General features: G+C 42.9%; 1 protein-coding gene across 1 annotated transcript in view; it reads right to left on the reverse strand.

Annotated features, from left to right (window-relative positions):
• The window catches only part of RASGRP1 (RAS guanyl releasing protein 1), a 45,323-nt gene extending 27,324 nt beyond the window's left edge, over positions 1–17,999 (reverse strand). The window contains exons 1-2 of the mRNA XM_081208406.1: positions 17,583–17,999; positions 10,046–10,221 (exon numbers count right to left, since the gene is read on the reverse strand). Of these exons, the coding sequence (XP_081064532.1) occupies positions 10,046–10,221; positions 17,583–17,617 (211 nt within the window). The 5' untranslated portion in view covers positions 17,618–17,999. The remainder of the gene's footprint in view (positions 1–10,045; positions 10,222–17,582) is intronic.
• Between the last annotated feature and the right edge of the window lie 113 nt (positions 18,000–18,112).

Here is an 18,112-nt window from a genome sequence, read left to right on the forward strand (position 1 = left end):
ATTAGCATTTGTACTCCCCAAGAAGTTTCTGAAATAGCATTAGTTATACATTTTAAATGGCGCTGAGTACACTTTTAGCCTGCCCTTCTATTGAAAAGTTCCAAGGATGTCTTCCATTCTGTCACTGACCAGGTCAAGACCTGCTTAGATTTAATAATGAACACCATCGTGTGTTAATGTGGGCAGCTGTTTAAAGAGTGGTACAACTATAATTATAACTTTGTTTTTATTAGTCTCTTATTAGCCTTTTACCTCCACCTTCCTATGACAAGCACACTCAAGGAGGTTTACAAAACAAAGTAAATACACCATAAGACAAATAAAAATATAGTCATAACCCTAAAAACACAAACACATAGCAGAAGAAGAGGCATAATTCATGTGCAAGCAACAACAAAAAGTCTCCATAAAACTGGTAAGAAGGGAGCAGACAGACAAGCTTCCCTTGGAAGATTGTTCTACGGTTTAGGTGCCACAACTAAAAAGCCCCCTCCGGCCACAAACCATCAGCAAAGAGAGAGGAAGGATAGCCTCAGAACCAAACACAAATCTTAGGCAGGTTCATACTGGAAGCCACAGTTCCTGAAGTATCCTGGTCCCAAGCATTACGGCATTAAAGGCCAAGGCCAGAGGTCCTCCTTCATGTGCCCCTTCCATAAGAGGCCCAGAGAGTGGTAACACGAGAACAAGCCTTTCCTGTGGTGGCTCCCCATTTGTAGAATTCTCTCCCTAGGACGCCTTCATTACATATCTTTAGGTAGCAGGCAAAAACATTTCTCTATAACCAGGCCTTTGGCTAAATGAACATTCTATGGTCTTTTAAACGTGGGGGGGGGGGGTTGGGGGGTATTGGTTTGTTTTTGTTTTATTATGTATTTTGTGTTCTCATTCTGTATTTTTATGTTGTGAACTGCCCTTTGATCTTCAGAGTAGTAAACAAATTTAAAAAATAAATAAAATAAATTTGGAGCAGCGTGTTTGGGGGGGGGGGAGATTGCTATTTTGTCTCCTTCCCCCTCCTTTTTGATATTTTTGGTGGGTTGCTTCATTACATTGTGTCTGCGGTATGGAAGGGCTGTTTGACTATATTTATCTGAACAATAAACTGACAAATATACTCCATACAGCAGAAAATACTTTCTATCCAAATAATTCAAAACACTGAAAATCACAATTTTTACCCCATCAGTTTTCATTGAGTATATATTAATTCTTTGGTAAATGTTAGCAGTTACAGCTCATTGCCAACAAAGTTGTTCACCATTTTACACTGTTTTTAAAACAATTAAGGCTGAACGTTCATATTTATAGATAGCTGTTTTACATTAGTTAAACAAAATCAGCTCTAGTTAGCAAATTAGCATTCTAAAGGGTTCTAAACAAGTCTTCTGTTCCTGTAATGTGATTACTTCCCTATTAACTTCATTTCAGTTGCCAAGCAACATAAAAGCTTTTATGCCACAATTACACTAGGATGAGTTAATGGCACAAAGATTAATCTCATTTTAATACAAAACAGTAAATCTTAACATGTGAACATTTGGGGGGAATAAAATCCAAGATGTACAGTTCAGGGCAAAGATGCTTTAATATACGTACATATTTAGAAGACAGATATGATATCTATTGAAAGATAAAAGAAGCAAAAGGTAAATAATTTGTTCCTATATTAAGTCCAAAGTTATATAACACAAACTACGTTGACTTATTTTTGCAATTTGTTAAGGGTCTGTATGAATGAAATTAAATTGCAGCTGTTTATTGGGAAACTGATACATTTTCACTCTTGCAAATACATTTAATTAATTATATCATAGCAGTTTATTAGGTAATCTGAAGTACTATGACAAAAAGTACAATGGTCTTGTTTATCCTTAAAGATAAAAGACCAAAGACTGGGGTTTTTTGTTTTGTTTTGTTTTTTAAAATATATTAAATTATTTAAGATGCATTTTGAAGTGAAAAATAAACCATGCTGATACCATATTTCAAGTCTCTGAAATCACGGGGAGCAAGTATAGACCCAGCCTGACGAGAAACCCTGCAGTTCTACCCACAAAATGAAGGCCTAGGTCAAGAATTCAAAATTACTTTTTTTTAGCAGAGGAATGATGGTTGAAACATGCAGTACCGTTTTAAAGAGACCTGCCAGTTATGAATATATCTTGAAAATCTAAATGCAGCAAGAGACAGTGATTCTGAATTTAAGAGGGGAACCCTTGCTAATGAAATCTCTTGACCCCAGTCACAAAGTGTCAAGGGAACAAGTGAGTCAGAGAGTTGTCAGTTTGGCTGAGGAGTCTAGTCTGCCCCTTCTCTCTTTGACCTAACAAATCCCAAGCATCCAAATAAAGTAACTCAAGAAACCTACAAAAAACATGCAGGTAGAGAACCAGCAGAGGTGGGGGGGGGGGTTTCCCAGCATTCTGTGTGCAGAATGTCACAGGTACATTTATGTGCCCTGTGCTTGGTGCAATCAGCTCTTCACCCTCAGGGAACATGTTTGGCTGGCCTGGAGAAATTCAGACCAGTTGGCAGACCAAGTGTTCAGGGGCATGGCAGAGGTGTCACCACTCCCAGGGTGACAGTTCCTGCGCTGAAATAGAAAATGAGAGTCTTTGGGGAAAGGGCATCACTCTAAGGAAGAAGGAAATGATGCCTTAGAAGGAACCTATTGGGGGAGAGCGGAGAACAGATATCCTCCCATGCCAAGCGTTCTACTCCAGAGTTTATGACAGGCCTACAAACCACAGTGACTTGCTTGGTTGGTGTAAAGGTTGCAGATGTTGCATATCATCTAGCTATCCTAGTAGATAGGACCGAGGAAGAGTCCTGTGGTCACGGTGCACATTGGCTCGAGTGACATGGGGAAACGTAGACATGCAGTCCTGGAAGCAAAATTCAGGTAGAAAGATAGCGCTGATAAGTTCAAGATAATTTCCTTGAAATGCTAACCTTTACATGAGCGGGGCCATCTAGGCAGGCAAGGGTGAGAAGTCTCAATGCGTGGATAAGATGGTGGCATTGGGAGGTTGGGTTTGGATTTATTAGACACCAAGGAAAGCAGGGCCTGTAGAAATGGGACAGGGCCTCACTGTTGGCATTTAAAATAGGGGTGGGGAGGTGGCAGAGCAAGCTTATAAATTGATTGTTAAGGAAAAGCTGACGTGAGGAGATGGGGAATATTCTGTATGGGATCAATCATCTCTCAGGGACGTAAATGAAAATGTTTATGCTTTTCCACATGGGAGAAGGGTACAAATAGGCAATGACAGTGCAGGAGGATACAAACTGCCTTAGTATTTCTTCCTGAAATGAAAGGCGGTATACAAATTATTTTAAGAAAAATAATGATAGCAATTCAAAGAGGCTAAAGTGGCGTAAGGTAGAACACCCATGCCAGGGACATTTGGAAAGAGATACTACGCACAGATGTTTATATGCTAGAAGCCTCTGAGAAAAAGTGGGCAAGCTGGAGTGGTTGGTTTTAAAGCTCAGATCAAATATAGTGTGCACAATGGAAACTTTGTGGAACGGACATTAATGATAAGGTATCTCTGAATCCAACTCTACTGAAAGGTCAGGGATGGAGCACACTGGATGTGGTGTCTTTTTTTACATCAAAGAGGGCACAGAGTTCAACAATCTCAAAAAGGGAATACACCTACACAGAATCATTGGGGATGGCACTAATGGGTCCCATGAGTAATTTAGTACTGGGAATGTACTGCCAATTGCCTGGCCAAAATGCTCATCTCGAGATGTAGGATGAACTCCACAGGTATTCACAGGGCAAAATGATGTAGTAATGAGTGACTTCAATTATCCTCATACAGACAGGGTACATGCATGGCCCAGCCACAACAAAAAAGGTTGTGCTGGGCTTAATCTTAAGTGGTGCTAAGGACCTGGTACAACATGTAACGTTGCTGAACTGACTGCTAGCACTATAGTCACCACTCCAAAATTCAACATACATGCAAGCAGAGACAACTGTTAAGAAAATTCAACATGAACGCACTTCTAAAAAATGTGGGATTGGTGAAAAGGAAGTTGAAAGGGGAAATCAAATCTCTCCAGAATGCTTGTTGGTTATTCAAAATTACATCAATAACACAGATTAGGAAAGGTGCCAACAAGACCAAGAGAATGCCAGCATGGCTAATGACTAGAGTCAAGGAAGCTATTAGGGACAAGGCAGCTAACTTCAGAAAATGTATGTCTTGTCCAAATGAGAACAAAAAGAAATGCAACCTTTGACAAAAGCAGTGCAAGCAGACAATAAGGAATGCAAACAAAAGAATTCAAGGAGCACATTATTTAAAACACTATACCCAACAATAACAAATTATTTAAATACATTAGAAACAAGAAACTAGCTAGAGAGGCAATTGTACGGTACTTTGGACGACAAAGGCACCTGTCTGTGGTATATTCACACACAGGTATCTTTGTCGTCCATGACCCACCTTACACAAAGAGCACCCTTCACAGAGACATCCAGTCCCTTCTACCACCTGCCACATTAACTAAGGTTAACCTTGTAGGGAGCATAGCTGGTTTGCCTTCTGCCAAGTCCTTGCTGTACTTCAATTACATGGGTGTTGCTGAAAGACCCAGCAACCTTTCCCTAGCTACAAAAACTGTAGAGCAGCAATGCCAAATAGGTATTGCCATGGAGACCTGAAGGACAATGCCCTGCTAAGAGAAGCAAACCTCATTACTGAGCCATTTAAAAACATGTAACAGTAACCTCCTGTTTTTTAGTTTTCATGTTATGAGAGACAAGCAGTATCTCCATTTAAAATGAAAATCTGAGATTCCTGTGTTTTCATCATGGTCTACATGTTAGTCTCCCAGCTCAATCCCAACACAATAGTTACAATTTAATACAATTGTCTTCACAAATCACATTTGTACTATTTTCAGATTTGGGCAGCAAATGCAATACTGGGGGTAAAGTCCAATAATTCCACCCCTCACAAAAAACAAAAACCCTAGACAGAATTACTGTCAGGAAGCGTAAACTCAGGACTCATTTTAAGTACCAAGACAAGATTTCCACAAAGCAATATCTATCTACCTTATAGGGTTTGCATCTATAAGGCAGCCACGTTTTGGTCTAAACTACAACGAGTTTGTATTTCAACAGGAAATCCTAAGCATTTGCCCTCCCGACCACAGTTCAAACCTTTTTATACTTCAACATTATACTGTTTATAATTTGTGGAAAATCAACAAAGATTTCTATTACAAAAAGGAAATGCAATTACAGATTTTTGAAATCAAAACCTTTGTATATTTTAAGAGTTAAGGGTCTGAACTGCAATACAGTGGTGCCTCGCAAGACGAAATTAATTCGTTCCGCAAGTCTCTTCGTCTTGCGGTTTTTTCGTCTTGCGATGCACGGTTTCCCATAGGAATGCATTGAAAATCAATTAATGCGTTCCTAGGGAAACCGCTTGCCAGGCTGGCGGTGCGGAGAAGGGCTTTTCTCCACACCGCAAGCCTTCAGGACAGGTACGGGAACAGAGGGGAAGGCGCGCAGCGCTTTCCCTCTGTTCCCAGGGCTTGCGTGGGAGGAGGGTTTTTCCTCCCCGCCGCCAACATTCAGAACAGCATTCTGAATGTTGGCGGTGGGAAGGAAAACCCTCCTCCCACCCCAAGTCTTCAGGAAAGCCATCCGATGCCGCGCGGCGGGAGGAGGCGTCCCCCTCCGCCCGGCATCGGAGCTTCGTTCTGATGCCGCGCGGCGGAAGGAGGCGTTCCCCCCCCGCCCGGCATCGGAGCTTCGTTCCGATGCCGCGCGGGGGGGAGGAGGCGTTCCCCCCCCGCCCGGCATCGGAGCTTCGTTCCGATGCCGCGCGGGGGGGGGAAGGAGGCTTCCCCCCCCGCCCGGCATCGGAGCTTCGTTCCGATGCCGCGCGGGGGGGGAGGAGGCTCCCCCCCGCCCGGCATCGGAGCTTCGTTCCGATGCCGCGGGGGGGGGGAGGAGGCTTTCCCCCCCCGCCCGGCATCGGAGCTTCGTTCCGATGCCGCGCGGGGGGGGGAGGAGGCGTTCCCCCCCGCCCGGCATCGGAGCTTCGTTCCGATGCCACGCAGGGGGGGAGGAGGCTTTCCCCCCCCCGCCCGGCATCGGAGATTCGTTCCGATGCCGCGCGGGGGGGGAGGAGGCGTTCCCCCCCGCCCGGCATCGGAGCTTCGTTCCGATGCCGCGCGGGGGGGAGGAGCGTTCCCCCCCGCCCGGCATCGGGGCTTCGTTCCGATGCCGCGCGGCGGGAGGAGGTCTGAGGACAGTGGGGAAGACGCGCTGCGCTTCCCTGCTGTCCCGGAGATTTCCCTATGGGCTGTCGTCTTGCGATGCAAGCCCATAGGGAAATTCGTTTTGCGAAGCGCCTCCAAAACGGAAAACCCTTTCGTCTAGCGGGTTTTCCGTCTTGCGAGGCGTTCGTCTTGCGGGGTACCACTGTAATTGCAAGTTACTGACACCAACCGAGCAACTACACTGACTACTGCTTTTATTAACTTAAGACGTATCACTTCTTCTATTTGAGGCAGGAGAGCAGAATCTTTATTCCCTTCACTTCTGCTGATCTCCAACTAGGGTTGGGTGAATATGTCAATTTCAGTTTATCTTTTTTTCCCCCAAGTTCTCCACATTTCCACATAGGCTTGCAACTTTTTTTTAAAGTCCTCATGAAAATCCAACAACATTTCAGTGCAAATTTATCCAAAATTTTCCTTAATAATTGCATGCAATTTTTCCAAATATGCACATTTTTGCAAAGCAATGTCCCCAAATATAATGTATTTTAATGTTGTTTTCACTAATATATGAATTTATATATGCTTTACCATATATAATTTATATAATTTAAATATGCTTTACCATATATAATTTATATATGCTTTACCATAGTATGTGCTTTCTTTGTACACATTACTTGACTGATGAATTGAATTGCAAAATTCAAAGAAATGTGTTTTGGTTTGCATGTTGTTTCAAAAAGTGCAGATTTTAAAAGTTCATGTTTAAATGCAAACTGGATTGAATTTCTCCCCTATCACTATCTCCAATGCAATGTTTATACCTTCCAAAAATAAACAAGAAACTTCCTTAAAGCTGCTTATCTGGCTGTACCACCTTCAATTCATGATGTTTCAAAAGTACTAGGAACTCCCAAGAGACTTAACACAATGCACATTCTTAAAATAGCATTAAATCAGTTTTAAATAGCATTAAATCTTTCACTATCTGTGGAACAGACAGTGTTCTTAATTGTTATTTCAATTAAGAAATTTTGGTTTTCTGTGGTCCAGTCCCCAATAATCAAACTAAGTTGAACCTTGGAAAGGGTTATGTCTGCATATGACTATAATTTAGGCAAGACACCCACAGCTTCCTGACAGCAAATAGAAATGAAAATGCATCAAGTTTTAATAGCCTTAGTACAAAGAATTTGTAATCCCTGCTTGCTGTTTCCCTCAGAGCATTACTAGAACATATTTAAAGCAGTTCCGTTCCACAGCCCATTTCTAGTCACTTTTACTCAAACCTAAATGCACAGAAATACAACTTAGGCTGAAATTGCTAGCATATTTGCTTGGAGAAAAGTTACACTGAACTTAATATAACCTACCTACTTCCATGTTCAAATTAGCAGCTTGAAACACAAGTTTCAAGCTGCATTTGCACAGAGTTGTTCGCATCAGAGAGGGGCGGAGATGTCTTCACCTGATACACATGGCCTTCTTGTTTCCTTGCCCCTGTAATTCCTTTCATTAAGCGTTTATGTGCTCTACCGGCGCAACAACTGTTAAGGGTATGCTCACATTACCGGTTATGCAGCATCCAGTTTCCATACACATTGAAGCTGGTTTCAGAAACAGTGCACCAAGAAGCAATATTTATCAATAAGCTACAGGTTTGCTATGGGTTGTGGCTAACGTCTTGCGAATGTGGCTTCAAAAATTAGCGGATGGAAGCACACTGGATGTAGTAAGTGGTAATGTGAACACACCTTAAGGCAAAACCCTAAATGATAGTTTGCATTTGATACATTTAACACGCTTTCAAGAAAGAGGTGAACAGACTGTGTTATTGTGGACCAACGGTTTAGTTCTTCTAATTCATTTTATTTTTAAAAAAGGAATAATAGTACATTTGCTTAGGTAACTGTGAAAGCATGAGTTTTTAGTGAATAAAGCTAGGGTCCCCAACACAGAGTCCCTGAACCTTCCATTTCTTATTTTTTAAGTGTGTGTGTGTGTGTTTTAATCCCTTGGGTAATGCTGTGCTGCTAAGTAAGGCATCCAGCCCCCCCCCCCTCATATCTCCCTTTTCCCAGATTGCCTCTGGGTCCCATGTGGGTGTTCTGTCCACTTTATTTCTTTGGCTGTTAGGGGAGGTTTTCCTGATTTTTGGTTGGAGGTGGTTCTCCCATAAGTTTTTTCTGTTATTGTTTTTTTCAGAGGTATATGGCTTGCCTTGGTTTTACTGGGGGTTTTTTTGAAGAAGGATAATTGCCTGTGGTTTTTTGTTTTGTTTTGGAGGTTGTGGGTGTTTTGCCTGTTGTGCGTGGAGGTGTCTAAACATCTCTGGTTTTTCTTCCGTGAAATGGGAATTTCGTGATTTTTAGATTTCCAAATGTGTCCCCAGGCCCCAAAACACTGGAACCCAGAGGAATCAAGCATACGCATCACAATGAACTACATATGATACTATGGAAACCAAGAACAGGGTGCAAAAAATGATTACAGTAGGTTCCATAGCATGAGTTCTTCACCCAATATGCATTTTGCTTTGTAAATGCTTTGTCGAAACTAAATAATGTGCATGACTTTCCTCTAGAAGTGCTGAGAGGATTAGTCATTGTTTGGAGCATGATTCAGGAAGGTAGAGTGCTAAGTGCTAAGCCTATTCAGCTTCTCTAAATCATTTACTGGAAAGAAAGCTATCAATGTGTATTATGGCACATGCATATGAACAAAAATTCAGATGGCTTGGCCAGTCATTTGCACTTGATAAGCAGTGCATCATTTATTCCTTCCCTCCTACATATAGAGACAAAATCACATTTTATTTGCCTACAGCTGGAATAATGCACACCTTCAGCTGTATGTTGATAACACTAAATCACAATCTATGCCAATTCATGCAGCATGAATGAACTGCTTGGTACAAATTCTTCAAAGCACAGCATAAAAAACATCAGAACTACAAATATAAACAATAGTGTTGGAAATATACCCCCCCCCCCAAAAAAACCTTATCAGAATTGTAACATTTATCATTTAATGGCTTTTGTTCACGTGTATTTTATGAACATAAATGACAACAAAGCTAAGAAAGAAGCTGGTGAGAAATAGTAAAAATTTTAAGCATCTAAGACTGCAATCCTAGGTACAGTTACTTGGGAGTAAGCCCCACTGAACTCAAAAGGACTTACTTCTGAGTAAAAGCCATAGGATTCTGTTGCATGATGCTAAATTTGTTCAAAGGTATTCTGTCAGCAAAAGAGGGGAGTGAATAATTCATATGCTAAGTAAAAGCTATACCACTGAGCTTTTTTACTTCATATCATTCTCTTTTATAAGAAAGCTATTATTTCCCTTTGGTGCTAAACAACAGTATCCCCCCCCCCCCCCCCGCAACCATTCATTTAGCTAAGATGCAAGTTTTCCCAAAAGATAGCATGAAACAATACCCAGATTTTAACATTTCAACTGAGTTCTGCAACAGTCTACATGCATTTCCATGTGTTTAATATTTATTCAGAAGTGTGGACAGGGGGAGGGGATTTAATAATTCCACAAAGATTATAACTGCCACACTTGTTCTTTCTGCAAGGACAGCACTTAACACTGATAAACATTCTGGACACCCACAGAGTGATACTCACATAACAACATATGAAGACTCAAGTGTAAGAGCAGTGATGAATGTACTTGCACCTGATTATATCTAACACACTGCAAAACGAAGGACCCAAAATGCTACAGAGCTACAGTCTGAAAATAGTTAAAGACAGATCACTCAACTCACCGAAAGAATGAATACAAGTATCAATAAGGTCATCTAGGTTGGCTCCCTTGGCTAAGTGACCCAAAGACATTGTTATGTTGAACTCAGCAGTTCTGGCAAGATCTGAATGGGAGCAACAAATCTCCTCCGGCTCAACAGCTGCCTTTGGATCAATGCTGCATCCTTGTGAAGCTTTCCTAAAGGGGAAAAAATAGAAGAATTACATGTGAGAGCACCAACACTTAAGTGAGAAATTTAACAACAGTCTCTACAGCAGGTTGGAAAAGAAGACGCTTGACTATTAAGCTCACAGGAATCGGGCTATTCAAACATTCCCCTCCCACCTAGAAAATGCATCAAATAAGGTTCCCTGTTTTGTAGAAGACATTCCCTTCTACAAATGTACTCATTGCTCCATGTATTCTAAGAGCCACATGTGGCTCTCGCAGCACACAGACCTCTTCATTATTGTGAAGACATTTTATCCATTACTTTTTTTAAAGCATACATTAGAAACAGCAAACAAACGAACAACCACACCTTGCACCGTCAACTCAATTCATCCAAATAAAACAAGGCAGCAAAAAAATACATCCCACTATATGGAAAAAAATTCAAATAAATGCCCAGCTTCTGTGGCACATTTTGTAAATACAAGACTGCAGAATTCTGGGAAACTGTATGCTTATTTCTATTGCAAACAAACATGCAAACAAACAAACAAACAAACAAACAAAAAGACAGCTTGAGAACATTCATAAAGTAACAAGCTCTGGTCCTCCGTCTAAGTTCTGGACACTAGGACTTCTCTGGCCTTCCCCACAACCACTTTTTGCAAGGACTAAACATGCAGCTCCTGAAACCCATAAGACCTCTACAGCCACTTTGGAAGCTAGTTGCTCAGCAAGAGAAAGGCATTTTGAGAGATGGGTATCTGGAAGAGTGAGGAAGTGCTTGAACCTTTTTCCTGCCAGCAGCTTCAACCCTCCAGTTTCTGTACCCACAAGATGCTTCCTCCCCTCCCCATTCTGTGGGGTTCAAAACAAGTGTTCCGGGTTATTTTGGAATACACCCATTATTTTGATACATTTCATAGAGATTTGATCAGTTCTGTCACATGGATCGGATGCATCTCCCCATAAATTTTAGAAAGGCATTGTAAATTAACTATATCCCAAACCTTCGTGACTCAACTGATGATGCCAATTTCTGCTTTGACTCCTTAGCTATCAGTAATTTTGCATCAGCTTACACCTTATCATTTTTTAAAGAAGATTTATTTTATGTATTTTTATACCATCATACAAGTGCATTCCCAGGCTGGTTTACAAAAATTAATTCACCCTCCTGCTCCTTAGCACAAACCTTTAAATAGTCTAGTAAAACAGTGCAAAAATCCATGGCTATCTTAATAACTTGATTAAGCTAATGCCCGCACCATTTCTGGTACAATATACTTTTCCTTCATAGTTGTGTTACATTTTGTTATGTTTAAAAAGTAATGATATACAGAAAAAACAGTTTATGGGTTCCTTCTCCTTTTTCATACTCTGAAATAGCCAGAGAACCAAGGTGAAACTATGCAAATAGACAGGGGACCTATTCTTAACAGTTCTCATTATGTTCAAAATGGAGTAGAATGTGCATGGCCATTAGGGTAGCACATGCATCCAGAGAACAGGAAGCTGCCTTTACACTGCATCAGACTGGTCCATCTAGCTCATTACTGTCCACAGTGATAGGCAGAAGCTCTCCAGGAGTTCAGATAGGGTCCTGTCCCAACCATGACCTAGCATGACCAAATTCAGCCTAGAGCTATATACAGTGGTGCCTCGCAAGACAAAATTAATTCATTCCGCGAGTTTTGTCATCTTGCGATTTTTTCCGTCTTGCGAAGCACGGTGTCGGAAAAGTTTTGGAAAAGCTTCAAAAATCACCAAAGTCTTCAAAAACCTCAAAAAAGGCTACCACACCGCGTGCTATGAGTTGCTCCTCAAAGTCAAGTCGCAACTGTATTAACGGTTTTAAGAAAAAGGAAACGTTTCCGTCTTGCAAAGCAAGCCCATAGGGAAAATCATCTTGCGAAGCAACTCAAAAAACCAAAAACCCTTTCGTCTAGCGAGTTTTCCGTCTTGCGAGGCATTCGTCTTGCGAGGTACCACTGTAGTGAACTTAGATACAGTCCTTCACCTTCTCTCCAAATGAATGGCTGCCATTCACTTCTGTGGAAAATATGTAAAACGCACTACTTGGGAACACTGTTGCAGAGCGGGACAAAATCTGTTCCCTTTTTGGAAAAGCACTCTAAAGTAATAATGGATGTTTGTTTCTGAACTTTTAAAAATGTAGGGCCACCCCACATTTTGAAGAACGCTCTGCCAAGACGAACATTCATTTAGGTTTTTAAATATATACATATCTGTAGAGGCCTAAGACCGTTACAATTAGGACAGAGGGTCCATGGCACATACCTGTCAACTGTCTGGGACATTCCGTTTTGCAAGAGCACAGTGGCAAAAAATGTGCAAGATCATGGCCAGGTATGTGCCTTGCGTGAGATTGTGGAGCCCCAAAATGCAGGTTTCTGGGTGCCGTGCTCTTGCACAGGTCACGAGACTTGCATTGGAGTGTGGCCCGGAAGACACACAGCCCAGTTTTGCACTGGGACACGCTGGAGGATACGGTGGGCACCATTCATATACCAAACACTACCACAGATATATCAACACTTTCAAAAGTAGGGAATTCATGCCTTGGCTTTTGAAAAACAGGGGGTCAGCAGTACTTAGCTGATTGGGAACCACTGCCCTAAAGAACTGTCAGATGAATATCATCTAGAACTGGTGATTTGCTACTTTTTACAGCTTGTTAGCTAGGAGTCAATCTGCATGCTCCTTTAAACACATCTTTGAATACTGTGGATTCCCATGGTGTTGTCATTTCCCCCCTTTTATTTTCAGCCAAAATCAGCTGCACAAAGTCCTAAGCAATCAGGGCCACAGTGTAGTTAAAGTGGGAATTAATCCTTTGCCTTTTACCATTTTCCCACTGAAAATCCCCACTAAATTGGTTATTTGCTGCCATGAGCAATGCTGCACATCAGCGCTGCCCACCTTCATGTTCTCATCATTTTATGACGCCCAGGCAAAGTGGGAAGGAGGAAATTACATTTCACTCATCCAAAGTTCCAGTTGGCAGTCCAAAGACAATTCCAGTTTAGGTTCCCCATCCCATTTCAGCCTCAGCAGCTGGGAAAAGGCAGCAAAAACTAGGCAAAGCATTTTCTGATTCACAGGCCAATGGAGATGATCCATTGATCCACCTTAGAACCATCTCAGTTACTGATTTCCAGAGAAGTAGACATGTTGCAGGAAAAGCACAGTGTCTTGTGGCACCTTAAAGAGTAAAAAATGTTTTGTGGCATAAGATTTCATAGACCACCACCCACCTCATCAGATATTTACTCACATCATATAATTGCAGTCCACTTCATCAGCTATTGAGGCTTTTATAAGCTCACTTGTGGGGAGGGGGGAGTTCCGCCAACAGTCCCTTTCCGAAGGTTTATCAGTCAAGCGCTAACAGCCGAAAGAACTAACCCAGCAAGACCCAACCACTTTTTAAATGAGTTTTGCATTAATTTTAGTTTTCTTTTGATGCTGTTAGCCACTTTGAGTTACCACTGGCAGAGAAAGATGCGGTAAAAATCGAATGACTATGCTGTCCTACAAACACTGCCTCACATGGAGTTTCTGTCCTCACATCTTCAGAAACAAGATCAGTAGGAAATCTCTGCACCGACTACATCCATTATTACCTTCAGAGAAACCCTGTGGTTTCTCTGTAAGTGCTCACATTTTGCATATATGAAAATGTCTTACAGCACTGTGATATTTGTTGCAGTACATTAATCACACTGCACAAAAAACACCAGGCGACATCTAACCGTGAACTGCTAAAACATAACATACAAACAAACCCTTAATCACACAGTACAGGGACCCAAACTAACCACAAGCTCCCTCTGTCTGACAATAAGGGGAAGAGGCTGAAAGAAATTACATTGCAGTCAGACTGTAGACCCCTAAGTCACTTCAATTGTCCATGGACATTAATTGCGTAGGGTCAAAAAATAAAATTGACTAAGTCTGAATAAATAAATTATACCCGTTGCATTGTACTGAATGCTATGAATCTTGGAAAGTTCCTGCCCTGGAGGAAGTGTATCATAAGTGGTTGTGAGCATGCTCCAGCTATAAAGCCACAACCAGCACAGTGGGGTATGGGACTGTCATCTGCCCTGACTTTTTAATGTACCTGAAGAGAACAGCTGACTCAAACAGACCTGCTTGAAACATCAAGCCTGACAAGTGGTTGAGACTTCCTGCTCACTATTCTGGAGGAAGTGTGTAACTGGGGCCTTGTAAACATGCCCTAGGCCAGGGGTCTGCAACCTTTAAGACAAAAAGAGCCACTTGGACCCATTTCCGAAGTAAAAAAAACCTGGGAGCCGCAAAACCACTGCGACATTTAAAACAAATATATCTCCGGAGCCGCGATCTGACAGCGGGCGGGAAGGTGACGTCGGGACGGTGCGTGACTAACGCATGCACCGCCCCCATGTGACGTCACAGCCAGTACAGCGCCCGCCACAGTGGGGAGTGTCGGGGTGCACAATGCGCCTCCTCCCCTCGCTAGTATCCGCCCCGGAGCCGCGGCAAAGGTGTAAAAGAGCCACATGCGGCTCCGGAGCCGCGGGTTGCAGACCCCTGCCCTAGGCTGGAGTTTATAGTCACAAACACAGGAGAGACAAGGGTCTGTCAGTTTGACTTGAGTAGTATGGACAGTCTTCCATTTTCTGCCTCTGAATTAACCTGTGATGGGAGAGTAGGTTTGACAAGAGCGGGCTCTGGGATATGGTGACTCTTTTTATCCTGTACTATTATTGTATTAATTAGTTGTGACTCATTCTTTCTCTTAGTTTCTGATGGTTCTAGGGTGGGTATATTTGAATCGTTTATTATATTGGCTGCTAGAGTGAAAAAATAAATGTGTATTTTTTGCTAAAACAAAGGTTGCTGTATTCATGAATTTTGCACTGATATTTAGTCGAACTGTTATTTTCTGAAATACTGAACTGAAGGTCTGTTTCAAGTTTCTTGTAGCATTTTATTGTTAGATGGTGTTTCATGTTGTTTGCCTGTTGTGCTAGCATCTTTGAACTTCCTTTTAGAGAAAACAGCAGGGTCAAATGTATTATCATCCTATAAAGCTCTGATTGGTGATCTATTTATTGAGGCAGATTTCTGCAATATATTGCACTGGGGCATCAGCAGCAATACTATGCACATATCTGTAACACACATTTTATAAGTGCAAGAGTTTCGTTAAACATACTTAATGTTCATTCTGCCCTTCATAATCAGCTAATGGTCAGATTTTCCATGCTGCATACAGGTGACCACAAATCTGAAACCAGGCTCCTGGCAACCATGACTATCAGTCTTCCTAAAAATACTTAGCCTCTTTTAGCATCTCACAGAAAGGTCAGATGGTGCTAGACCCAGTGCTTTTTCTTTTTTTGGAAAAAAGGTGCCAGTACTCACCATGAAGTTGTTACAGTAAGTGCCATACTTTTAACATTTGAATAAATAAGGTGTTGGTACTGTGTACCCTTGAGTACCCTCTGAAAAAAAGCACTGACCATTTCCACACAGCACAAAATCATGCTTGTCTGGTGCTATGTGTGCCGCCTGTTAAGAATATTAATAGTGAGACAGAACCACAGAAATCAAATCTATATTCTCATCAATGCAGGTCTCACATTCATATTACAGACAATTGCAGAAACACCACTAAAGCTCAATATATAATGCTAAACAGTGGACTAACATTGCTAACATGAGCTACAGGGAGCCTTGGGCTCACACTTCCAGAACAGCTGCAAGGAAGCAGTAGGAAGCTTTGGTTCATTCTTGTAATACCAAACTATGGTTTAATGTTATGCCTGAACACAGCCAAGGTGTGTAGATCCACCCTTAAGAGAGGGAGGGGTAAAGAACATGCAAGGATGGATGTTTGTCCCCAGTATCTTACTTCTGTGTAATTCGGAAAGGGTTTGTCTATATTTTTTGTAATTCATTTTACTGTACTACAAATTCCCTTTGCAAAAATTATGTGGTCCTACAACAAATATGCTTCTGAATGCAGCAAGCAGCAGCAGCAAGCATTTTTTAAAACAACAACAACAACAGAGTGGTAGAAAAATTACCGTATTTTTTGCTCTTTAAGACTCACTTTTTCCCTCCTAAAAAGTAAGGGGAAATGTGTGTGCGTCTTATGGAGTGAATGCAGGCTGCACAGCTATCCCAGAAGCCAGAACAGCAAGGGGGATTGCTGCTTTCACTGCACAGCGATCCCTCTTGCTGTTCTGGCTTCTGAGATTCAGAATATTTTTTTTCTTGTTTTCCTCCTCCAAAAACTAGGTGCGGCTTGTGGTCTGGTGCGTCTTATAGAGCAAAAAATACAGTAGCTCACAATATTTATTTGTAAGAAGTTTTGGGGACCCTGCACAATTTGTGTGGTGGCAGGGAGCAATTTCTCCCTGTGTTCCTTGGGGGAAGGATTCAAGCTCTGAGACAGCTTGCCAATGTTGCTCCCCCTGCCCCGCCAAATCTGACTCCACATCTATGCCCTGGGACTGCACTAGAAGACAAGGGGGAACTTCCACTTCTTTCCCCCATGCTCCCCACTAAGGAAACCACTGCGGAACAGATTGGTGCCACCTTGTTCGTTCCGCTGACATACTGAAATGTTGTTCATGAAGGAAAAGCACTGTCATGCACTGCCCATGGTCAATACCTGTTTGGGGAGGGAAGCACTTTGACTCCACCCACCCAATATTTTCCTGCAAAAGTCGGCTACTCTTTTACTAGCGGTAAAGGTCAACGCCTAAACTTTGGACCGCCAGCCCCCTGGACACCCAGTGCAGAATCATGAGCGGGATCTAATTATATTAAAGCCTTACTTGTCAGTTCCATATTTATTAGTGAAAACGAAAGTGAGCCCTTGACTTAAGCCTCCTGGTGCTCTGCTCATTTGGGCACACAGAAACAGAGGGGCACATTTTTTGGCTAGGTTAAAGGAGTAACCTTATACAGAACCAGCTGGTCCTCCTTTTACTTTTCTAATTGAAGTGTGTGGTGTGTGTTTTTAATGCTTCTCTCAGCTCACTCACCACCATCCATATAGAAACGTCCAGCTGCTTTGGGAAAGGGAAGGTGATAGATAGATGATAGATAGATAGATAGATAGATAGATAGATAGATAGATAGATAGATAGATAGATATAGAAACTCCATGCACTCCTCGCCCCCAAGCTGAAAAAGTTCGACGCTTCCCCGCCTTGCCAAGCGTCTTTGTTCCCCGCTGCCCACCGTGTGGATGGAAGAAGATGCCCGTCGGAAAAACAAAAGGAGGGAAGCCGGGACTCAAGACGAGACGTGCGCCAGCAGCTGAGGGGAGCGAAGCAGCTCGGGCCATCTCTACGGACACTTACAGGGTCGGGCTCCTCCTGCTCTTGGCGGTCTCCATGTCTGCGCCGACCTCAGCCCTCCCGCCGGGTCGCCTCGAGGCTCCCTCGGAGCGCCGCGCGCGCAGAGCTCAGCGCCGACTGGCCGCGCGCGCATTGCTGCCCGTCTCCGCCGGCGCCCTCGTGCCGCCCAGGCTGGCGGGGAAGGTCGAACTTTTGCGCTCGCCCAGCAGCGGAGTCGAAGGCAGCCCGGAGCCGGAGGGGAAGGGAGGGGCGGGGCCGGGGCTAAGCAGAACTTCTCCCCCCTCCCTTCCTCCCTCCGGCTCGAGGGAGTGGTGCTCCGAGGCCGTGGCGAGTCTCCGGAGGTGGTCATGCGCGCGCGAGGGTTGGCTAGATCAGGGCTGCTCAAAGCCCGTTCCTTCCTCGCCCGCGAGGGACCTCCTTTCTGGGGCAGCCGTCGACTTCGAGCGGGACCGGCGCCTTTTATTTTTATATATATATATATTTTGCTCGTTTGGGGAGACCCTCAGGCTTTCGAAAGCGGCGTCACGTGGCAG

Source organism: Podarcis bocagei (assembly GCF_964188305.1).
Source record: "Podarcis bocagei genome assembly, chromosome: 1".
Lineage (NCBI taxonomy): Eukaryota > Metazoa > Chordata > Lepidosauria > Squamata > Lacertidae > Podarcis > Podarcis bocagei.